Source organism: Octopus bimaculoides, chromosome 9 (assembly GCF_046866305.1).
Source record: "Octopus bimaculoides isolate indiv1 chromosome 9, ASM4686630v1, whole genome shotgun sequence".
Lineage (NCBI taxonomy): Eukaryota > Metazoa > Mollusca > Cephalopoda > Octopoda > Octopodidae > Octopus > Octopus bimaculoides.
Genome location: NC_142936.1, coordinates 68,660,337 through 68,686,199, shown reverse-complemented (window position 1 = coordinate 68,686,199; position 25,863 = coordinate 68,660,337). Strand labels below are relative to the sequence as shown.

The following is a 25,863-nucleotide window of genomic DNA, read 5'->3' as shown; positions in this document are numbered from 1 at the left end:
CCTTTCAAACGTTGAGTCTCACAGAGACAAAGTGGCTGAGTTCCTTTTGAGTGTTGGGCATTATGTCATGCTTGAGAAGACCCATCAAGCCAAGCAAAATCGCAGTTGTAGCAGATACCAGTGTCACACAAATTGGCACCCATGCTGATGGCATGTAAAAGCACCCCAGTGTCATGCTGGTGGTACATAAAAGCACCCATTACACTCTAAGAGTGGTTGGCATCAAGAAGAGCATCCAGCTGAAAACCATGCCAAATCAGACTGGAGTCTGGAGCAGCCTTTCAGCATGCCAGTCCAATAAAACCATCGAATCCATGCCAGTATGGACAATGGACGTTAAATGATGATGATGATGATAAACCTATAAGCATAGAGTCATTTTAAATTATAATAATCCAGTTTTTTGTTTTCTTTTCATATCAGTAATTTATGAGGGAAGTGTCTTTGCTGTATTTTTAACAATGCTTTTAACTGTTCAAGATATTCAGACAAATTAAAATACTTATTTCAGCCTCACAATGATATGTAGACATGTGTAAACAGATGTTTCTAGTTTTCTAGGGGTAGAAATGTTTTATCTGTATTTGAGAACTTATCAGTTTCAATATAAATATTATATGAACATGGTTGATTAATCAATAATCATCTTGATTAATTATTCATTAAATAATCAATTCATTAACCAGTATGATGGATTAATTAATTAATCTAGGATACACTAAACAGCATATATTGGATAACTTGAAATTTTAATGTAAAGTATGCCTACAATTTTAGCTTTCATGCTAAATGTAATGTAATACAAACAAATGTTTTCATCTTTCAGTAGGCAGCCCAAATTTTTCGGTGAACAGAGACAGAAAAACATGTTTACACTTGCAACAACAACATTTCGTCTGTAAAATATGTTTATACTTGTTTACATTTCACACTCAGGCTAAAATTATAGTTATACCTTACTTTAAAACTTCCGATTATTTAAAAACTGTTGTGTAATACATTGTTAATGAATGAACTATATTGCCAATGAATGCCTTGTATACAAATTAGACTTTTATTTTTCATCCTAGTCCTGGTTTGTGTTCAATATAAATACCTACAAGCCAGCAATCTGTTAGTGAACAGAAAAAGTGGCTACTTATTCTCTAGTGAATCTTTAAAAGGAGATGAAACTTGTAGGTAAAAATCTCATATTTCTGTTTACACTTGTCTACGTTTTACACCAATACTAGAATTGTAGGTATACTTTTATATTCAAATTATCTACTAAATGTTGTAACGCATCATTAATACATTACTTTTATTTACAATCAATTCTCTTGTTAATTGAAGATGGGGACAACTATCTATTTTTTCTAATTATTTTACATATATTTTAAAATGCTAGAATAGACAGGTTTTTGCAACCTTAGTTATTTACATATTGTTAAAGTTGTTTATTATCATCAGAATAACATTCCTTTTTTTTTTTTTTGAAGTATATAATGAAATCAAGTGGCACCGGATGCCAGGAAAATCTACCATGCAGCAGTATAAAGTACCATGACTAAATGTGTAATACACTATAACAATTGCAGAGTTGGAACCCACAAACCATATGATCAATATTCCAACCATAGAAAAGACATCAAATTGTAGAAATAAGTAATCCAATAACTTACACAGAGATATATGAACCAGCAGATCACTAAGAAACTAATACACTATTACAGGTACATCAACCATTTTCGAACATCCTTGATTCCAAAGCCTTGACAGATTAACAGTTTAGCTGGACCATCTGTGGTCGTGTAATAATAATTTATCAACACACTTCCAACTTACTAATTATACACTGTCAATGCCAAAGACATACCCAAGTTATGCATTGACATACCATGGTCCATTTTTTCCAACAGTTCTTTATTTTACATCAATATGGATTGATATTTATGTTTGACACTACAACTGGCACTGTTAGTTCTCTTACCTGTAATAACCATAGCTAAGGGTAACTTTAAGCTAAATAAGAAGACGATCTCTCAAAATTTAGGTATTGCCACTAACAAGTGCAGTGTAAATAATGCATGTAAGCACATGGTTCACACAACATTGCCTGTAGTAGCACAGTGGACTAGGCTGGTGGCCACTGGAATTTCAAGTTTCCTTTCATAATTTATCTACATTACAAAAGTGCTGGAGCATCAGAAATCCCCAAAAAATCAATGGCGTACCTGTAGTACAAACTATCTCAGAAAAAATACTTGAAATATTAAAATTTAAAATAAAAAAGAGATGTACATAGCATCATCATCATTGTTTAACGTTCGCTTTCTATGCTAGCATGGGTTGGACGATTTGGCTGAGGACTGGTGAACCAGATGGCTGCACCAGGCTCCAATCTGATCTGGCTGAGTTTCTACAGCTGGATGCCCTTCCTAATGCCAGCCACTCCGAGAGTGTAGTGGGTGCTTTTACGTGCCACTGGCACGAGGGCCAGTCAGGCGGTACTGGCAACGGCCATGCTCAAGTGGTGTTTTTTATGTGCCACCTGCACAGGAGCCAGTCCAGCGGCACTGGCAACAACCTCGCTCAAATGTTTTTTTCTCATGCCACCGGCACAAGTGCCAGTAAGGCGACGCTGGTAACAATCACGTTCAAATGGTGCTTTTTACGTGCCACTGCCACGGAAGTCAGTCAGCCAGTCAGCTGCTCAGGCAGCGGTCATCAGATTAAATTGAACTTTCAACTTATACCTACAATTTCAGCCTCAAAATGTTGTGAAGTGTAAAACATTTGCTTTTCACTAAACATAAATTAAATGCAAAACAAATTTTTCATAATTAGTTAGATCCATAAGATGACTCTTCCTATAATAATAGTTTTAATCTATAACATATTTAAAACAACACAAAACCTTTAAAAAGAATTAACAGATATCTTTACCTGGGCTTCCCATATTCGATCCAAATCATCAAGTGTTAAGGCTTTCTCTTTTATCATAAATCTCAAGATTTTTTCCAATTTTTCAACATACTGAGGTTGATGGAGACTATCTCGAAGAACAATTGACAATACATTGTTCTGCTGAATCCATTCCTGAGAAAAGAAGTATCTCATTAGAACAAGAATTCTCTAACTCTAAATTCAGATTACTCTTCATCAATACTGTGTATTTATAAACTAAAATTATCTTGAATACAGAAGGTTGATATTAATTAGCCTGTGAAAACAATTGTAGATTACTAATCTAAATCAAATATACATCTGATTTGAGTGTAAAAAAAGTATATAGCTAATTTAGATAAGATATATACATTTAGACAAGAGAGAATTACAGATATCAAATATATTTAAAATGAAAAAAAAGCTCTGAATAATTTAAAATTCCTTACTGCCATCTTATCAGCTGTAAGCCATTCATCATCATCTATTGGAGTGTGACGACTGGCATGGAATGTCACATTTGCGATCACTTTGTTAACTTCATTCAAAGCATTCATCTTACCATTGAAAGAAGATATCTGAAGAAGCCTGTAAACAGTGAAAGATTGAAATACAAATTAGTAAGAAAAATATTTGTTTTTTATCATAATTAAATAATCTTATCAAAAATTCGAACTTTATATTGGAACATGTTACTCAATTTTATCTTTTGTTATTTGCATATAAATATACAGCCTATTAATTTCTCTCTTAAGGTTGCTTTTTTTGTAATAAGTAACTTGACTTCAGTTTGTGAGTGATTTATTTTACCATACTGGTAGCCAGAAAGACAAATGTCTCAAGTCGACTTCATCATCATTGTTTTAATGTCCACTTTTTCTATGCTGGCATGGGTCAGACAGAGTTTGTTGCAGCAGATTTTCTAAGACTGGATGCTCTTCCTGTTGCCAACCCTCGCCTGTTTCCAAGCAAGGTAATATTTCCCCCATAACCAGATATGCTTCCATGGAATATTGGAAATGAAAGACACCACTTGTATGACAGGGACACTCATTTACAACTACTGAGTGGTGTCAAACCAAGGAAATACAATCACATACATTATATATGCGTATACACACACAGGCTTCTTTCAGCTTCTGCCTACGTAATTCACTCACAAAGCTTTGGTCAGCTTTGGGCTATAGTAAAAGGCACTCACCCAAGGTGCTACGCGGTGGGACTGAAGCTATAACCACGTGGTTGGGAAGCGAACTTCTTACCCACACAACCATATGTAATATAAAAAGAATTTAAGTGAATACTAATGTATACAATTAATTTCAAAAATGGCATTAAATAAGTAAACTTTAAAATGTAGATTTTGTTAATTTTCAGTTGATTTATATCAATTAAAAATTAAAATATCAAACGCACAACACAATCACATACAATCCTTAACTACATTTCATCTACCTTGAATATAATGTAATTAATAATTAAAATCATTTGCTCTAAAAATTTCCATAATGTTATGTTACTTTCTATAAGCATATCGACATTTCCATTCATCTCTTGCTATATTTTAAAAGCACATCCAAGCAAAGTTTGTCTAATGAATGAGGGGTATTCATAAGTGGGCTGGTTATACCCACTGGCATAGGCCATGGGCTATGGCCTCACTTGGCCTGTCAGGTCTTTTCAAGCACAGCATATCTCCAAAGGTTTTGGTCACTAGTCATTGCCTCGGTAAGGCCCAATGTTCGAAGATTGTGCTTCACCACCTTATCCCAGGTTTTCCTGGGTCTACCTCTTCTACAAGTTCCCTCAACTGCTAGGGTGTGACACTTTTTCACACAGCTGTCCTCATTCATTCGCAACACATGACCATACTAGCGCAGTCGTCTCTCTTGCACGCCACATTGGATGCTTCTTAAATCTAACTTTTCTCTCAGGGCGCTTACACTCTGTCATGTGTACATACTAACATTACACACACACACACATATATATATATATATAAAGAGGAGGGGAATGATCATGAAAACAAACTCGGTGCCTCTTTTCTAAGTTCTGCCTTTGCGACACATTCCCCAAGCCCCACACTCAAGAAGATGCATTTTACATTCCTTATAGACAGCTAGTTGCTACATGCAGACTGATGGCAATAGGCTATCAACAAATTTCTTCGCTTCTTACACATTAATTGATGCAAGTGATATGGCAACAATAGATTAGCTAACTAGAGATCACTGACAAAATTAACTTGAAATAAGATTGAGATTACAAGTAATACAAAAAGATAACTTAGCTCCAAAAATATAGTCATCACAATATATGTCAACAACTTACCTTAAAATCATTTTCAAACGAAAGATTTCCAAATTCTTCACAGTCTCTTCCTGATTCGGTACACGGGACACCAATTGTTTCAGTGCTTTTATTATTGCTGATAACCCATCATTTTTTATTTCTGATTTGGACTCCTTTTTCAGTTCATCATCTGTTAAGTTGTCCAAAAATTTAGGAACTATTTCCTAAAATTAGAAGAAAATTCATGTGTTTATTTTACTTGATTCTCAGACCATTATAATTTCAAAAATCTGATGGCTGTTTTAGTTATAAACAGCACTGCTCATGTTTATTTATAATAAAAGCTTCAATCTTTAATAAGATTTAATCAGAAACATTTTTATTTCCAACAATCAGTTCAATATTCTAAGGCAGAATCATAATTCTCTCTTCATTCTTCTATTAGATATTCAAGTGCTATCAATTAAGTAAAAACTTAAATCTACATTATTGAAACCCTACATCTATCAATTCTGGTGTTCCCATTACAATGAAAGACTTTATCTCCACATAATTTATTTTTTATTGAAAGCAGTATACATGACACGACCACCATAAAACATTACACTTATGAGGAACCATCATTAAGAAAACATAAAAAAGTTAAAATGTTCAATACAAGTCATTGCAAGAAAATTTAGAATAAGGATTTATAGCTTTAAGTAAAGAAGAAATTAGTGTCTAGATCCAGTAAAACAATGCCTGCAACACAGGATCATGTCCCACAAACTAGGCAACCTTGTAGATTGCTAATTTCACAAATATATATCCAAAGATTTTGTAAGTGAACCAACAACCGAAAGGTTACTTAATGCACAAACATATTTAACCTACTATATTCTTTTTATATTAAGCATCATTACAAAAACAAAATTTTGATTCTCAATAATTATTCAGAAACAAATAACTAAAAGAGTAAAAATTACTGTATCACATTTTTAATATACAAAATAAATTTATGCCTTAATATGTGAAACCCTTATTAAATACTCACCACAATTGGCATGAAATATTTTTGGATAGCATAAGGAGTCAGTACTTCGGAGCACTGACCAAATGGTCTAGAAAAAAGAGAGAAAAGAAAAACAATATAGCTCTATATATTCACCAATATGAAAATAATTTACTCAGTTAACATTGTCTGTTATTTAACATGGACTGAGTATCACAAAGTATGACTGAGTATCACAAAGTATCACTGAGTATCACAAAGTATCACTGAGTATCACAAAGTATCTGGAGTCTTCTAGAATTTGAATTTCCCCTACTGTCCTCCAACAGATTCTGGAATGAGAATCAGGTCATCAGCATAGAAAATATCAGAGGCATCTTACCCTAAGCTCCTTTGTAATTAATTACCTTAAGATTTTAATGATAAAAATAAATTTCATGGTTATTCCAGTAATGATGTTAAATATCTACCAACAAATAGAATTGGTATTTCCTGTGAAACTTGACATATCTCAGCAGAAAAAAGTTTCAAATATGACATTCTTCAACAAAAGTTAGATTGATACATAAAACAGCTTTCTGCAGTTAAGGATAATTAAATTTCGAGTAGATATATGTATATATATGATTTTCTTAATAAAAGGGTCAAAGATGAGAGTAAACAAGCCAAAATTACATCAACAAAATTTTAAAATTTAAACATGCTAAATTCTATTAAAATGTACAATTTATTTCTAAGAAAAGATAAATTAATAAATAAATATAATTCACATACTTCACCAGTGCAGCTATCACAGGCACCGATAATTGGGGACCTTTTGTGAAACGGTCAAGAATAATTTGGAATCCTTCCATTTGTCCAAATTTATTTACCAGATCGACCAGCCACCCCTGCAGAAAGTTGAACAATATTTTTTGTTTAAAAAAAAAAAAAAATCAACATGGCAATGTGAAACTAAGCATTATAAAAAAAAGAAGGCGCTTTCAGAAAATATTTAATACATTTCAAAATATCTTTACATTGGACATCATCAACAAATATCATCATCATCGTTTAACGTCCGCTTTCCATGCTAGCATGGGTTATGCATTCATATATTATTTATTTCAAACTAATGCTTTTCCCATTTCTGTTTTCCACAGCAACTATTATGTGTATATATATAATATATATATAATAACTGATGTAAATGTTTGTTAGTTGGGTGATTTCTCCAGTCATGCTTTACATCATATAAAGATGCAGAGAGATAGTAAAAAAGGGGTGCAAGATCAGTGTACATACCAGGCTAGGTGGCACACAATGAGTAAATGAATGCTACACACACAGAATGAGAGAAAGAACCACTGAGATGGAGGAGGAGAGGGAGTAAATGACAAAATTATGTGAGGAGTTATACAAATGAGGAATTTTTCTTGTTTAATTCTATGGTAATATTTTTCTTTTGAAAATTATCATTCACTTCATCATTTTGCATAAGCACCAAGAAATTTGATAAAAGTTAAACTATAACTATTGCATGTAAGCTCTATTTTCTGATAAAACCCATGGTAGAAAAAGTATACTTCCAAAATATGCATCATACGATGGGGGAAACCCATGTGCGAGTGTGTGGGAGTTGGAAACAAAAAGTAGGCAACCCGACATTCTTTTCTGGGTTAAAAAAATAGAACAAAAAATTTTGGTAAAGCAAAACACAAATCTTAATTAACTTTCCCATGATGAAATGACTAATTAATTAATAAAAACGGCACTTGTGCCCGTGGCATGTGTAAGGACTTTCGAGCAAGATCGTTGCCAGTGCCCCTGGACTGGCTCTTGTGCGGGTGGCACATAAAATACACCATTTTGAGCGTGGCCGTTGCCAGTACCGCTTGACTGACCTTCGTGCCGATGGCACATAAAAGCACCCACTACACTCTCGGAGTGGTTGGTGTTAAGAAGGGCATCCAGCTGTAGAAACTCTGCCAAATCAGATTGGAGCCTGGTGTAGCCATCTGGTTTCACCAGTCCTCAGTCAAATCGTCCAACCCATGCTAGCATGGAAAGCGGACGTTAAACGATGATGATGATGATGATTAATACTGGTGATGAGCAAAAATAACAGCAAGTCAAAGAAAGTTTCGTCTTAACTGAGTTTGTCTGGTCTACTCTTAGTGAAAACCAGAAATAGAATGCAGAAAAAGAGAATGAGAGAGGGACAATTAGAGTGAGAAAGAGAATGAAAGACAGAGTGGGAGGTGGGAGCTACACCATATCTGTTCTGGCTGAAAAAAGAAAAAACAAACAGGCACAAATGGTATTTTTTCTTTCTTAGAGAACTGTGCACTTGCCCTTCATTATATGTAGAAGAGAGTGAAGGCCTAACCCAAAGAAACTCAGTCAGACTAGCCAATGACATTGATGATAAAGTTAAAAGTGCAGCCGAGGACACAAAGGCAGAGAAAATAGCTGGGCCATTGAGGATAGAACCAAAAATGCTCAAAATATCTGGTGAAGTAGGTCACATACTAGTCACTCTCACATAGTTAATCAGGTTGTTGCACACACAAAAGTATTATACAAAATGACTGGTGTAGCAATATCTTCATTAAATGCTACAGAAGCAAAGGAGATATTTTAAAATAAAGCAACTCTAGAAGCATCAAACTGATGGCCAAGGTCGAGAAAATAGCTGAAACAATTATATAGCACAACTGATTAGGAAGAAAATTAGCTTAGACAAGACACAGTTCAAATTTATGCTCAAACAGAGTACCACCAATACTCACTTCCAAGTGAGACAATACAAGACAAGTGCTTAGCTAGGAAGGAGTAAGCCACTCTCCCTAGCTTTGTCAACCAGGAGAAGGCTTTTTAACAAAATTCTACACACTGTAATCTAGTGACCAGTTAGAAAATTAGGAATAAATGAATGGCTTGAGAACCATGCAGTCCATGTATAGAGCTGCTGCCAGTCAGGTGAGGATTAACAAGTTCAACAAGAAATTTTATCATGAATGATAGTATGCATCAGGGTTCAGTATTGAGCCTAATTTTCTGTTTATTATAGTTTTCCAGGCCATAATAGCAATGCATCTGTATGCATCTGACCTAGTTCTTATAGTTCAATCAGTCATAAATTTGGAGAAGAAATTACAAAGTTGAAAGCAAAACTCTGACTAAAGAATTAGTTAGCAAGAAAGAAAACAAAATTCAATTGCCATAAGAAAAATAATGGCAATTCTCAATGTTCTGAAAAGGAATCGGTAGGAATTCCATACAGTGTACCTACTGTAAACTATAGTCATAAAGAAGTGGCATGGAATTACAGGCAAACTGATATATAGGAGTAATTAGCAGTATAGGTATAAGTTCAATAAATTCTACAAATGCTCAGAGGGCTTCTGAGAAATAGTTGATGGCTTTTGTTACTGCAGTGAGTAACCACTAATGAGTAGCAGCAGTAGGTGTTCTGGAAGCAGAGTTTATAAGTTTAGAAAAAAAAAGTTCAGAGTTGTAACTTCTGCTAGTAACAAAGGGTTTCTCTTTCAGAATGAAAGGTAATTTCTACAAGGCTTGCACAAAGAGCAATGTAGCATGGTAGGGAGAACGTGGAAGAGAAGGTGAGCATACTCCACTGGAATTGTAATGATAGTGTTAGAGATTAAAGAGCACAACTAAGTTGAGGGGAAAAAATGGATGAGAGAGAGGGGGGGGGGGGACACCAATTCTATAAAATATCAACCACCCAAAGAGGATAGGATATATAAAAGCAAGAGGCCAAAGATGATTAATCTAAAGTAGATCAACTTCACAAAAGAGACAACAGAGGAGGGCAACTTGTGCCGGGAGTGAAAGCACTGTGCTAGAGAAAACACAGTAAACAATATGCAAGGATGGGGGACAAATGGATGTAACATGATGAGGGTGATGGAAATTATGTATAATATCTTCAATTGGATCTCTCCAGACCATTATGTTTATCATATATCATGCTTTTCCTCTCTTCATTCCTCTTTCTCATCTATTACTCACCCCTCTCGTACCAATGTGTCTCCTTTTTAACACTATCTCTTTCTTGTGTTAAGAGGACTGGTATAGTATCAGATCTATCCATAGTCAATGTCCCCATTATCCTATCTTTATTGCTATTTATGTTTCTCTTTTTTTTTTTCCATTACTACTTCCCCTATTACTCATTACTCACATCCATCAATATCTACATTCCCACTCTCTTACCACCACCCATCTTTATTACCATCCATCACTCAGTTCCATTTAACTCCCTTTTCTCCCAATGCTCATTGCTGACATCTATCAGCCTCACCCTCTCCCAACCCTCTCACTACTAGTACTATCCCTCCATCTTCTTATCATTCTCTTTCTCCATCACACTGCCCATCCCATGCTATTTCAACTGGTCTCCTTACCAACAATGACCATGGTTGTCTATCACTTTCTCCCTACCTTTACTCTCTCTCCTATATCATGTTCTCACTGTAGTCCTTTTTCATCAATCTCTCTTCTATCTATCATCATCATTTTATGTACATTTTCTATGCTGGCATGGGTTAAATGGTTTGACAGGAGCCACCAGGTGGAAGGATCCCATCAAGCACTAATGATTCAGTTTTGGCATGGTTTCAACAGCTGGATGCTCTTCCAAGTACCAATATCTGCTAAGGACAAAACCATTTACTGGTACTGATCAACAAACAAATAAAGCCATCATAGGGTTTTATCAGGAACAACTATGACCCTATATTGTCTTCCTATTGTTGACTACATTACAGTGTACACCCAATATACTATGTAATGTGGTTGATGAAAGGAAGGGTACCCAACTCTAGAAACCATGCCAAAAATGAAACATAAAAGCCAAATACAGTCCCCAACCATCTAAGAGGGCAGTAACTTGAAATAACAACTAACAGTCCAACTTAAACCAGCATGGAAAAAGCAAACATAGAAATAATAAAAAATGATTTTATATATAAAATAGTATGTCGGCAGTGATGATAGGGTGTGTGTGTGTGTGTGTGTGTCAGTTTATTATAAATTTTATGTTTTATTAGACTTTTAGCTGTTGTTTAGCCCAAGGTCTTGGGTATATTTTGAAATATATGTTTATTATTCAACCATAAAATAGAGCTTAACATCCAATCATTTTTTTTTTTTTTGTATGAGTCTTAGCATTTTTAACTATGATCATGAGATCTGATCTAGTTACTCAAGTATTGATGCAATATATTGCATAGGGCGGCGAGCTGGCAGAATCGTTAGCAGTATTTCATCTGCCGTTACGTTCTGAGTTCAAATTCCACTGAGGTCAACTTTGCCATTCATCTTTTGGGGTCAATTAAATAAGTACCAGTTACACACTGGAGTCAATGTAATCAACTTAGTCCCTTTGTCTGTCCTTGTTTGTCTCCTCTATGTTTAGCCCCCTGTGGGCAATAAAAAAATTGTATATCAGTCTACCTTGCTGACACTAAGTACAAATTCTAGACTAGTCAATTACAAATTATGGTTATGTGCATATCGTGCTTGTGTTGCAACTGAAATAAACTAAGAAGCATCAATTTTTTTGAAAATTAAAACAGAGTGAACTAAGTTTTCACTGTTGTTTTAATATCCACATCAGTTATATATGTTCATTTACATTCTTGGAAGGTGAAGACATCTCATTTACATTTGGGGGAGCCAGCATGACTATCATTTAACATCATTTAACGTCTGTCTTCCGTAGTGGCATAGGTTGGATGTTTTGACATGGTTCAACAAGCCTGAGGACTATGTCAAGCTCCAACATCTACTTTGACATGGCCTCTACAGTTGGATGCCCTTCCTAGCACCAACCACTTTACAGGTTATCAATGATAGCACAAAGGGGTCAGTGATATAAAATGTTTACTGGCCGCTACATTATATGGAATATATTTGCTAAAATTTCATTATTAAATCTTAAAATACTTAATCTACTCATTTAGATCACAGTCATGTTCCAGGGATAAATGTGCCAAAATTAAATAAATCCAAAATGTACATAAAAAAAAAAACATTAAAATATTCATCATCATTTAATGTCTATGCCAGGCTGGCATGAATTGGATGGTTTGACAGGATCTAACTGGCCCCAAAACTTCATTATATTCCACTGTCTACTTTGGTCTGACTTCTATAGCTGGATGCCCTTCTTGAAGCCAACCACTTCACAGCATGTACTAGAAGCTTTTTTTCATGCCACCAGCACCAGTGAAGTTACCATGCAGCTTGTAAAATTATGAACTCTGAGAGAGGCAACAAAACGCTAGGACATGAGGAGATAAAGTATGAGAGAAGAGGTCAGAATAGTGCTTAATTATTTTCATGATATATTTCAAGGATTATATTTCTTATAATTAAAAAGCTTGTGTATCTAGCATCAACTAAATCTAGATGATGATGATGATGATTTCATATGAGTATTTTAGCATGTATCTATGATTCTTACTGAGCAGATTAACTAACTACTGTATTTTCAGTGACATTAGTAGATATCTAATGAAGTAGCTGCATCCAATTATAATGTAGGTTCAATGTTCTTGTAACATATACATATGCACATATAATTAATTACACATTTCACTTACATCTGTGGATAGTTTAATGTCTGTTTTTCTATGTGCAAACCAAAACACAATGTAATCACACACACACACACAAAGAAATAACAAAAAAAAAAATAACAAATACCCGTGGTGTTCTGGCATCGGGTGGTTTAGCAAATACAGCTTCTTCTGTTACCTGAGCTCCTGATGGTACTGTTTCTGATGGCCGAGTTCCATTGTATGTATGGAACCTGCAAATGAAAGATGTCACAAAGAAAATATATAAAATTATATCCTATACCATTACAAACATCTCTGTTACAATATAAAAAATATAGAAAGCAGCCAATAACCAAGATAGATCAATCATTTGATTTTTCAATTTGTTGGGATAACTTAACTCTTTAGCATTTAAACTGGCCATATCCAGCCATATATTCTACCTGCTTTATGTAGAAACAGGCCAGATCCAGCTTCTCACACCTACCCAACAATGCTAATGGGTTAGGTGAAGAACTCAGCTATTATTGGAAATCCATTTGAACTACCTAACAATGGATATATTTACAGATATGCATTTCTTCCTCTGCTTTATCATAATTTTTAACAAGAAGCAATGAGTTCTTTACAAAGTTGATACATAGAAGATATTCACTGAAATAACATATTCTCTAAATCAATTCATACAGGAAATTATACTTAACAAAATACAATAACAAAAACATAAAAAGATGATATTAATAAACTGATCAATGTTTATTATTCTATTAATAAATCGTTTCAGAAATACAAAATACAATACTAATTACAATGACGAGACAGTACGAGGCAATGAAAAGATCATTCAGAAGCAGGTATACCAACAGAAAGTATAAAGTAGAAATGTATTTTGAATGAGTACTGTTTTACATTCTTCTTTGTAAGGTGATATAACAAAATATCTTATATATATCCCACATGGGGGAAAATGAAAGCAGTTTAGCTGAAATAAGTAACATTCTCTGAGGTTTCTGATGCACACTATCTGACATGAACAAATTTATATATCCACTTAACTTTTGATATATATATATATATATATCATCATCATCATCGTTTAACGTCTGCCTTCCATGCTAGCATGGGTTGGACGATTTGACTGAGGACTGGTGAAACCGGATGGCAACACCAGGCTCATATATATATATATATATATATATATATATATATATATATATATATATATATATATATATATATATTTATCTATTAGAGAGATAGATAGGTAGATAGACATAGTACATGGCTCAGTGGTTGGACTCACAAGCATGAGGTAGTGAGTTCAATTCCTGGACCAAGTTGTGTGTTGTGTTTTTGAGCAAGACACTTTATTTCATTGCTACAGTTCACTCAGCTGTAGAAATGAGTTGTGATGTCACTGGTGCCAAGCTGCATTGACTTTTGCCTTTCCCTGCTTTATGTAGAATCAGGCCAGATCCAGCTTCTCACACCTACCCAACAATGCTAATGGGTTAGGTGAAGTAACTCAGATTCTAAGTTCAACAGCTATTATTGGAAATCCATTTTAACTACCTAACAATGGATATATTTACAGATATGCATTTCTTCCTCTGCTTTACCATAATTTTTAACAAGAAGCAATGAGTTCTTTACAAATTATTAAGTTGATACATAGAAGATATTCACTGAAATAACATATTCTCTGCATCAATTCATACATGAATGGAGAGGGGAGGCTGGTATGCATGGGCAACTGCTGGTCTTCCATAAACAACCTTGCCTGGACTTGTGCCTTGGAGGGTAACTTTCTAGAATCCCATTGTCATTCATGAAATCTTCCTTGGTCTCTATCCTATATATATATATATATATATATATATATTATATATATATATATATATATATAAACACGCACACACACACACACACACCTATATTCAGCTGTAGATGGATAACCCTGTACCAGACTGCCATTCTATTCAGCAACAGCATTGGTCCAGCCTACTTTGTCAGTGGCGTGGCATCAGAAGTTACAACAATGCAAGGAAGCACATTGTAACCAGCAGTGTATAACATCTAATAGTTTTGTCAATAGTTATACAGTGAGATATATATATATATATATATATATATATATATATATATAAGGGCATTACTATACATGAATGCCTCAAGCTATGAGGGACTCTAAGGTCAAACTACCATAATAAACTCATTTTTACCAAACGCGAGGAAATGCAACTCTCAAAGCTAGCCCCTTAAAAACAGACTAAATTATAGATCATGATAATATGGTCAAGACACATAGAAATAAACAGAAAATCAACATACCAAACGAACACCTCATGTATCCATAGTAATTACAAGCTCAGTTAATAACATGTTAAATTAATATATTATTACAAAGCAGTAAATCCAAGTGGAACAAACTTGCATGTATATACAGAATCAGCTAAAACAATTGTTGAGAACAACATATTTAGGACAGAATGCAAAAAAGTATAAATTTCATGTACAGTTCATAATTTGTGCTCAATGGGTTGAACACAAATAATGAAATATATGAAATTTACATTTTTCTGCCTTTTATTCTATGTATGTGTGTAATTTCACCTCACTCACAGAAACATTAAATCTAAAACGTATCACAACAGATCAATAATCAATATTATGAATGTACCAAAGATAAACTTACTTGCACTGAGGATTCAGAACCATTGCCAAGAGATCCAACAAAGGAAACCAATCTTGAGAAAGTTTGCAAACACATAATTCAATCAGTTTTTCTGCATTTTTGAATATGCATCTCTGAAAACAAAGAGAAAAGAAAACATCAAAAAAAAGCATTTCCTGAAGAACTAACAATTAAAAGTATTATCTTAGATTCTTTCATGATTTTCTTTAAACAGATCCTACTTCAGTTCTTGCTAGGTCTTAGGTCTGTGACAAGCCTATAGGCTCATTAGGCTGAAATTTATCCTAGTTTCCATGGTATATAAGAAACCAAGAGTACACTACTCCCTTCCTCTGGACAAGATGCCAACCTATTGCAGGTTTAACTCACCAGCTGTTGTTGATGCACATTTTCAGCTTACTTAACTGAAGCAATATGGAATGAAAGGTTTTGCTCAAGAACAGAATATCCTGCCTTATCTGGAAATTAAAACCATAACCTCACAATTAAGGTGCCAATAACCTAGGCTCGAGGCCACACATTTTCACAGGTGTTACTGAATTTTGTGGTATAGCAAGAACCTTTTTTTTTTATATATATTAACACCTTGAAAATTATCCTTCATCTTCTGCGATGCTTGTTGAGAGGTTGTTGCTGTGATTTTCTTAAAGTTGTTTGAAATCAGCTCCTTACAGAGAATGTTATTTCATTGTCTTTTATTTTTTAGTGATTTCAGCCAGGGGTTGTGGCCATGCTGAAGTACTACCATAACTTAGCAAATTGCAAGTATTTTCTATACTTGCTACACTGCCCTTGCTGCCTTTTTTTTTTTTTTTTGCGCTAATGGTAGTGGTGTGGCAACACCGTCTATTGAGAAATTGCAAATGGTTGGCTTCTTGTCTCAATGAACAGGAATTTTTTGTTTCCAGTTCTTTTACAGATTCTTCACTAAAAATTGATACAAAGCCCAATAAATGATCGGTGTCAGTTAAGGCCTGTTTACCCAATCAAACAGTGTCCTGCAGTATACTGCTGTACATATGAGGTGGTTGGTGGCAGTTGTAGACATCAGTAGTGGCAGGTTTGGTACAATCACCATGGTGTGTTGCATGAATAATCACAGGACAGTTTAAAGTGAAGAGCACAGTGGTTGGTAAGCAAGCTACTTACCACACAGCCACTCCTGCACCTATAAAGATTTTCTTTTTTCTTTTTTTTCTTTTGCATTATGAATGCAGGTACTTAGACCATATCTTCATATCTTACCAGGAAGGTCTTTACGTAATATCATGAACAAAAGTTTTATTTCAAATAGGAACACTTTAATACAAAATCTATTGTGGAAAACCCAAAGGCAATATCAAATGGGACAATTAAAAATCTGGATTTTGTTTATAAAGTTTCAAAAGAGAGAGAGAGAGAGAGAGAGAGAGAGAGAGAGAGAGAGAGAGAGAGAGAGAGAGTGTGTGGGTGTGCATGTGCACATTGTAACCAAAGTTAAGCTCATGTAATAATATATTCAATTTGTTACATCAACTTACATGTATTTCATACTTCCATCCACTTACAGCCTCATCAGTAAGTATTTTGGTAAAGGATATGGTCAAGCCTTCACGGAAAAATCTCTGGCAAGCTTCACTTCTTGTATCCAGTGCTATAAGAGAGAAATCATTAGTGTAATTATTTGTTAGAAAAGGTTGTTCCACCTGACTAACTTTAACCCTTTTGTTACTATGTTTCTGTTGGAATATACTGCCTTTTTTTTTTCAATTAATTTTGAAAATAATGAAGAATTTAATATAATAACTTTGTTGTCATTAAGCTGGTGTTTGGAAGTTACATTTACATTAAAATTTTGATAAAATATTAATTTAGCTAACTTTAAAACATGAAACCAGTATCATAGAACCAAGAGCAGTATCTGGTAGGTTGGTATCAAAAAGAGCTAAACATTTAGCTCCTATTCAACATTGAAACACAATTCAAATTTCTTATGTCAATCTGCTTTTTCTATGCTGGCATGGATTGGTCAAAACTATTTAAAGCAGTTTTAGTGTCTAGATGTCATTTCTTAATGCCAAGTATTCCAGCTGCCTCTTACAACACAAAGAAATATGGTGTACTGATTCTATAAACCAGAAAATATACTGATTGTCCAGTAAATTCATCACAGATAATCGCATTGTGTTAATACATCACCTGTAATTTAATTACCAGGTTATTTCAAAGCAACATAATAAATTGCAAACTGAAACACTGTCAGCAAATTCATCATTATGCTAGGAACATAATGGTAAATTTATCATCATGTTAAATATAGCATTTTGCAAATTCACTGTCATTCTTTATATCCACCATAAATACATCACTAAGCATCAATGTATTTATCCTTTATTCAAAGGGTAAATACATTGCATTTTGTTAGAAATTAAAAAAAGAATTCAAAGACAAAAAATTACTAATATTAAAAATTCTATCAGTACAACATACTTAAGTTGAAATACCAGAAGCTGTTACTTTCGTTCAGGAAAAATCCTTTTATAGACATATGGTGCTACAAAGACACAATATACTTCAGAGCTAGACAAAATGAAATTGCCCCAAAAGTAACTGCAAGAGCAACAAATACATATTTCATAGTTAGAAGTGTATATCTATATATATTTTTAACACATCTTTAAAGGGATTTTTCTTGGATGGAAACTGCAGCTTCTGGCATTTCTGTTATATAATTCATATTCATTAATATTAAATTTACTTCATATATACATGGAAAATATACCAAAGTAATTTTCAAAAATAGAATGACATGAACTAAAAAGAGATGCTTACACAATTTACAATTAAAAGAATAAAGAAACATTCTAAAATGATTTATAACCAATGCCACTGATATAATCCAGTTTTTCATACTTTTAATACCATTCATTAGTGATTGGTTCAATTCTTCTTGCTACACTATATTATATATTTTTGTATTTATATTCACTAGCACTCTCATTTATGTGTAATTATGAATAAATTTTGTTTATTCATACAATTACTTATTGAATGGCACAACAAGCAAACTATTTGAAAAATGGATATAAATTATCCATGTGATATTGTGATTGTTTTTATAGTATGTTCCAGAACTATCCAAGGAAATACTATGATCATTGACATATAAATTTACAACCCCTCAAACTGTAACTAGTTTGATAACTACAAATGCACAAATCTCTCAGCCTTGAGTCATTTTGTTGTTTCTGCTAAATATTAATATAAAAAAATATTATTTTTAGAGATGTGGAATTTCTGCAGTGGTTATATACTGCCCCAATTATTATATCATTTCTTAATTGTTCTCCTTTTAAGAATTCTAAAAATTTCTAAATGATAGGATGGAACTTTTTGTCTTTAAATTTCTTTTAATGAAATGCAACATATTTACTCAGCATAACAAAACTTCAACTAATGTCTAGCAATGTATTTACTTATTTGAATTGCAGCTGTATGTGGTTCACGACTCAACAGTAGTTGTGGTTCCTTGTTGTACAGGACATTAAGAGTTAAATAAAATTACTTTCTATTTCTCTTAATTTGCCAATTTGTGGCAGAAATCATCAACGAAGTCAGACTCCAATATGAGTCTTTAATTGCTATTAAAGTAAAACTAAGACCCTAACTTCTTTTGTTACCAGAACACAATAGGTTGTGACTGAAACAAGATATATCTGGGGTAAAAGAGGAAATGATATTACATCAATAACTGCAATCATCTAAAATAACAGTTTCTATTTTTAAATACCAAGATACTTACATTCTTTACTAAGTTTAATGGATGCTTCAAGAAGCAACTCCAACTCTCCTTTGGGAAGTACAGGAACAACCCATCTTGGTCGATTGATCATTTCATCCAATTTAGCCAGAGCTTCATGAGGAAAGTCCGGTTCCTGGTCATCCTGCAATTCAGTCTGGCTATTCCCTTGGCCAATCTCATCACTAGTTGACTGGGTAACCTTCTGTTGTTGTTGCTGTTGCTGCGGTGGGGCTTGTGTATTATCTTGGGGGGAGTCCCCACCTGCAGGACTCCCACGCATCACAATGGTCATGTTATCTTGGACTTCTCCAGTTTCAACCATTCACTGATTCACTGAAAAATTTTAAAAATATAAATTAACAATGAGAAAGTTTGACAAATGATACATTTGCTAATCTCAACCCCACAACTTATATCCACATGAAATCAATCAGCAAATTTGAATAACAAACAGTATTATTTTAAAACATAGTGAAAACAATTAGAACTTTACAATCATTGCTCCTTTCATGAAATATTAAAATAAAGGTTACTGTTGGTTTTGTAGCAAGAAGTGATGAGAGATAAATCTCCTGGATAGAATGACATGTACCATAAAACTTTCTTAGAAAATCTTTGTACTTATTCCTCACAAACCAAAATATAATTTTTGTCTTACTCATAGACAAGAAAAACAATTTGTAATCGGAATATACTGAAATGGTTGCAATAATATTGACTACCAAGCCAAATATAACTGACTTGAAATCTATAACTGTAACTGACTAAAATTTGTACCTGACTTGACATCTAACTTGAAATATTTCTTAAAATAGGTAAATTTAATATAACCTCCAGCAATGAATGCTCTCCTTACAACCACAGACTAAATTCAAAATTAAGATTTATCCATAACAAAATTAAAAGGTAATCTACCAAAAATGATATCAAAAAGTAGACATCCTATACATTAGGATAGAATTAAATCAGCACCATTTCTAATATCTACTTTTTCATGCCTGCATGGGTTGGATAGAATTCATTGAGATAAATTTTCTATGGTCAGATGCCCTTTGTGTTGCCAACCCTCACTTGTTGCCAAGCAAAGTAATGTTTCTCTATGACCAAACATATTTTTCATAGAAGACTGGAAATAAGGGGCACTACTTGTATGACAGTACTGCTTACTTATAACTATTGTGGTGTCGAGACAAGGACATGGACACATACAAATGATGGGCTTCTTTATAGTTTCTTATAGTTTCCATTTACCAAATCCATTCACAAAGCTTTAACTATAGTAGAAGATACTTGCTTAAGGTGTCAAAAAGAGGGACTGAACCTGGAAAATGTGGTAGAGAAGCAGACTTTTTAAACACACAGCTATGCTTGTGTCTATATTTGTACAGAATAAATCTTAAAACCAGAAGCCTAGCCTGTCTCTAATTCAACATTTTCTTTAAAGCATTAAAGATATCACAGCTAGAAAAATACAATTCTCTCTGCAATTTATCTTCAAATTAAACTTCCAAATAGCATAAATTATTGGAATTTGAAAAATGTGGATAACAAAATATCTTTGTTACATCACAATTTAGATCATTTCTACTTATAATATTTTAATAATAAATTTTTAGAGGAAAGAAAGATGTAAAAAAAAATTATAAGTGCTGAAAATTTCACAGTCAACTTGAACTTAAGAGCATAAAAGAATAAAAAGGCGAGATTATTTTATAGAACTTCCTGGCTTCTGTCCAATATCTTCAAACTCTTAAACCACACCTTTCCTGGACACATCAGCAGCTTCTATAACATAACAAACATATATCTCAACCCCACCACATTTATGTATATAATAGAGACACCTTTGTTTAGATGTCATTTCTCTGAAAACCTGTACCTGCTCTCCTAGCCATCAACCTAATGATTAACTGCATCTCTTCAACAACCTTTACAACTTTGGCTTCACATATTCAGACATCCACCAACACCGGACTTATCAAAGTCACTTTAGTGACTGCATATATAAACAGGTATCAAGATTACAAATGAGGTCAAGTATATTGGGCCTACTAGCCATTACAAACATGACCATTTAACATCTACTGTTCCTGAACCTACTTTTCCATGTATCAAAATGATGTCCTCATGCAGATTTCTACAGCAAGTTCAATAATATTGACTACAAAAACTTTGAAATAGCTAACACCTTGGTAATTCTCTCTCTGCTTCATTTCCAACTCAGAATCACTGAAAAGGGATCCATCAATACCAACTTGGCCTGCAAGGGTCTATCAGTGCACTATGGATCAACCCAACAGAGTGAATGCCAACTTTGTATGGAATGAAATCTCCAGTATAAGCAACAGATGTATTAAGGAAGAGGAGAAAATCACAAACATCAAGCATTCCAAAGAGTGCTGATGGATTATGGTTATCAAATATCCTTTACCAGTCAATGGTGTGTCAATAAACCACCAACAAAGGGTCACACCTTCAGTGATAACGTGCTTCCGAAAACAATTAAATTTACTGATAGACCCGCTAGCGCAATCCATCAGGCAGTCCATAGAGCAGGACTAATCATACAAATGACACACTTGGGGCCCTCTTTGAGAAAATATGTCTGGAAATTGACTCACAAGCAGCACCACTATATGCACATTAGCCTTCTCCGTAATGTGGATATGTTTGAGAGTTTACATTGCGAATCACATAGTTTATAATAATAATAAACATGGCATGGTGATGATGAAGATGATGATAATGACAAGATATAGAACAGAATTATTTCTTTTAAATCAGAATGATCTACAGATATGTAACATTTGTCAAAAAAGGAGGTAAATATAGGTTGATTAAATCAACCTAAGTATTTGACTTAGGGAAAAATCTAAATTTAAGTAACCCTCACAAAAATGGCTCGTGTGTTTTCCTCCTCTTTTCAGAACCAGAGTATTACTTAAATCCAAGACAAGTAGTTAAAATATGCTAAGCTTCTAAGAAAGTCAAATAATGTCAACCTACTTAATAAGTTTGTTCAAACGACAATTACTCCTCTCTCTTCATATTATTCCCCTATCAAGCCTAAAACCCTACTTAAAGTACAGCTAATTAAAATACTACTTTTACCAAAATCACATTGATAATTCCAGTTATCAAAGCTAGTCATTTACTTAACAGAAAAGAAGAAATACCAAATGTAAGTATTATAGTAGCAACGGATTATTGTAACAGTTGGCTATTCACAAACATTCCTTCATTAGCACTTCAACAAAGCTTAATTGCAGAGAAAACAGCTGCTGAAAATAAAATACCGTACTTTCTTCTGAAGCAGAGTTGTAATTTTTTCTTTTTTTTTTCAACAACAAATACAGATGTACGTGTGTGTGTGTGTGTGTGTGTGTGTGTGTGTGTGTGTGTGTGTGTGTGTTTATAACTGACCAAATAACAACACAGATACGAATTCACTAGTTACTTTCTAAAGAAATCACTTACTGGATTCAAACATCTAGCAGCTATTGAATATACTGACCTAGCAATGTAGCAATGTATACTGAGAAAATGCACGTTTAAGCTTTCTTGCCATTTCACTAGTTTCAATCATTGGACTGGTGTCATGCTGGGGCACAACTTCAGAGTATAGTAAATTATATCAAGCCCAGTATTCGACTGGTACATAATAGTAGAATGACCAGTGGAAGGATTGGACATTAAACTCAGAACACAATCAAATGTCCTAAGGTATTTTGTTTGCCACTACTACCTCTACCCACCCTTCCTCTCTGTTTTTCTGTTCCGACTTCTATTCACCTTGTACCTTGTGAGTCCACTCAGGATTCATCACCACTTAACTTCCGCCCACTCTTCTATAATGTGAGTAGCCATTTAGCTCCTCTCCAGCAAGAAACCTGTTCTGTTCTAACCCCTTCTTTCATACTTTATCTCTCATTGTTTAATAATAAGGCTGCCTTCCACTACCATGCCCCACACAGTCAAAGAGGATCTTAGTCTTGTGAGCTGCATGGTGACCTCATTAGTGCTGGTGCTACATAAAAGGAACCCAGTACACTCTGTAAAGTGGTTGGCATTAGAAAAGGCATCCAGTCATAGAAACCATACCAAAGCAGACACAGGAGCACAATACAGTTCTCAGACCCATGCCAGCAAAGATGTACATTAAAAGATAATGATAATGATGACTACTGACATTAAAAGATGATGATGATGATGATGATGATGATAATGACTACTAACAACTATCTACATATTTTTTTTATGTGTTTCAATTAATCTAACTGATACTTGATCACAGAATTATTAGTACTATTTAGAGATTGGAATCACTGCTCATGAAAACTTCCATACTTTCTCCAAGGAACTTTGTTCATTTGCTCATATGGTATCCATTTGGAAAACACCAATTTTTGACACAAAAACTTATACTTTTACCTATATATATATATATATATATATATATATATATATATATATATATATATATATTATCATCATCATCATCTTTTAACATCCATTTTCCATGATGGCATGGGTTGGATGGTTTGACCAGAGCTGGCAAGCAGGAGAGCTGCACCAGATTCCAGTTTGATATGACTTGGTTTCTGCAGTTGGATGCCCTTCCTAACACTAACCACTTTACAGTATGCTAGGTGCTTTTAACGTGGTACGGTACCAGCATGAGCACTTTTACATGGCACTGGCACAAGTGCCTTTTATGTGGCACACACACACACACACACACACACACACAATATATATATATACATATATATATATATATATATATATATACACATACACACACGCACACACACACACACACACACACACACACATCTTATATTAATAGAAAAGTTTTTCCATCTAAGTTTTTCCTTTCGAACAATGCATGTGCAGAACGAAAAAAGGAAGGTAGTCACAGTGTAATTTATTTAACACAATCTTTTCAACAAAATCAAATCACTGCTACCATTCACTCAAAACACAAACACAGAGGACAAAGCCATTAACATCAAAATGTAGAGTTTGTTAAGTGACAAACGAACCTAAAGAATACCAATTAGCATAATCACTTAACATGCTAGAACTCACAGCCATATCTCTCTAGAATCCTACCTTTCAATAAAGACACTCTGGTTACTGCAGTCCTATATACATTATGCCTGAAGGAAAGGAAACAAAGTGAGTGATGACCAAAGCTGCAGTATCTTTGATTATAAAGGTCACTTTCAATAAGAGCTGACCTATCAGGATAAACAACAAAATAACAATGGGATTGATATGGCTGAAATGCCTTCAATCATAGATCTGCTGAATCAGAGTTGACAGCAACAAAGTGAATATTCACTTACTCACTCACACTCTCTCACACACACACACACAAAATAGTCCCTCAAAGGATGGTCATAGCTAGAATGTCTTATCAAGTCTCTGCTCAATGATGGCTAACCTGATCTAGTATTTTTTCAAATGACTGGAAGTAACAACTCCAGATCATAATTAAACCAGCTAAGTTACTTATTATATGCATTACATAAGCCCAGTGTCCAACAGCAGTCATGAAGCTAATGAAATTAACCTTTCATTAAGTTGTGTCTGAAACACCAATCTATCACGACATTCCATTTGTGACCATCCTAGTGAGTAACATACACTTTTTTATCAACACTATATACAAAGACATTTTTCACATTTTATTGTAATAACTGATAGACCTCACTTCCATGAACTTTTTTTTTTTTTTTTTTTCCCCAATGATATGTGAACAAAGCATTTGATATTATCAGCACTCAAATGTTACATTTATTCCCCCAGATCAAATTCATCATCATTTAACACCAGCCTTCCATACAAACAAGGACTGAACAGTTTAACAGAAACTGACAAGCCAGAGAACAGCACTAAGCTCCAATGTCTGCTCTGACATAGTTTTCTTTATGGCTTGATGTCCTTCCTAACACCAAATACATTACAGAGTATAGTGCGTGCTTTTCTTCATGGCACTGGCACTAGTGAGGTCACTAAGTAACTCATAAGACAAGACCCTCTTCAACTAAGTGGAAGTGCAGTATTGAGGAGGGTGGCTTTATGCTAGGTGTTGACAGTATGGTAGAAGGATGGGAACACGTCTTACTGAAGAGATACATGGCTTCCCTGGTTAGAAAGAGAGAAAAATGATGAGAATATACTCTCAAGTTACAAGGGTATTCTCTCAAAGTACAATAGAAATAGAAGACTGGAAAGGGTGGGTGAGTAGGTAAATCTGCAAGAGTGTGAAAAGGAAGTAACAGATGGTTAGAGATGGGGATGGAGGTGGATATAGTGAAATCATAATTATATTTTTTGAAATATGTGTTTCTCAATTTCACTGAGCAATTTGATTTCATCCATTTAAACGCATAATTTTGTCTAAGGCAACCCAATTCAGTTTGCATTTACTTTCCTTTTCCAAACTGGACCATCCTAACACCTTTGACTTACGACTGACATTTTTCAGTCAGCTCAAGTCTAATTAATATAACATTTATTTCCAGTTCTATAAATATTTGCTTCAGTTTTCATAACAGATCCTTCCATCTCAAGTTCCTTTCTTTAAGTATTCCTTTAT

The 25,863-nt window shown here is 34.1% G+C and overlaps 1 protein-coding gene across 17 annotated transcripts in view; it reads right to left on the bottom strand.

Annotated features, from left to right (window-relative positions):
* LOC106883044 (ubiquitin carboxyl-terminal hydrolase 9X) overlaps nt 1–25,863 on the bottom strand; it is a 160,126-nt gene that overhangs the window by 82,416 nt on the left and 51,847 nt on the right. For all 17 annotated transcript variants that reach the window (XM_089357649.1, XM_089357658.1, XM_089357653.1 and 14 more), the window contains 9 exons: nt 19,257–19,589; nt 16,996–17,108; nt 15,476–15,588; nt 12,926–13,031; nt 6,983–7,098; nt 6,251–6,317; nt 5,257–5,441; nt 3,375–3,513; nt 2,926–3,078 (listed from right to left, as the gene is read on the bottom strand). In XM_089357649.1, the coding sequence (XP_089213775.1) occupies nt 2,926–3,078; nt 3,375–3,513; nt 5,257–5,441; nt 6,251–6,317; nt 6,983–7,098; nt 12,926–13,031; nt 15,476–15,588; nt 16,996–17,108; nt 19,257–19,578 (1,314 nt within the window). In that variant the 5' untranslated portion in view covers nt 19,579–19,589. The remainder of the gene's footprint in view (nt 1–2,925; nt 3,079–3,374; nt 3,514–5,256; nt 5,442–6,250; nt 6,318–6,982; nt 7,099–12,925; nt 13,032–15,475; nt 15,589–16,995; nt 17,109–19,256; nt 19,590–25,863) is intronic.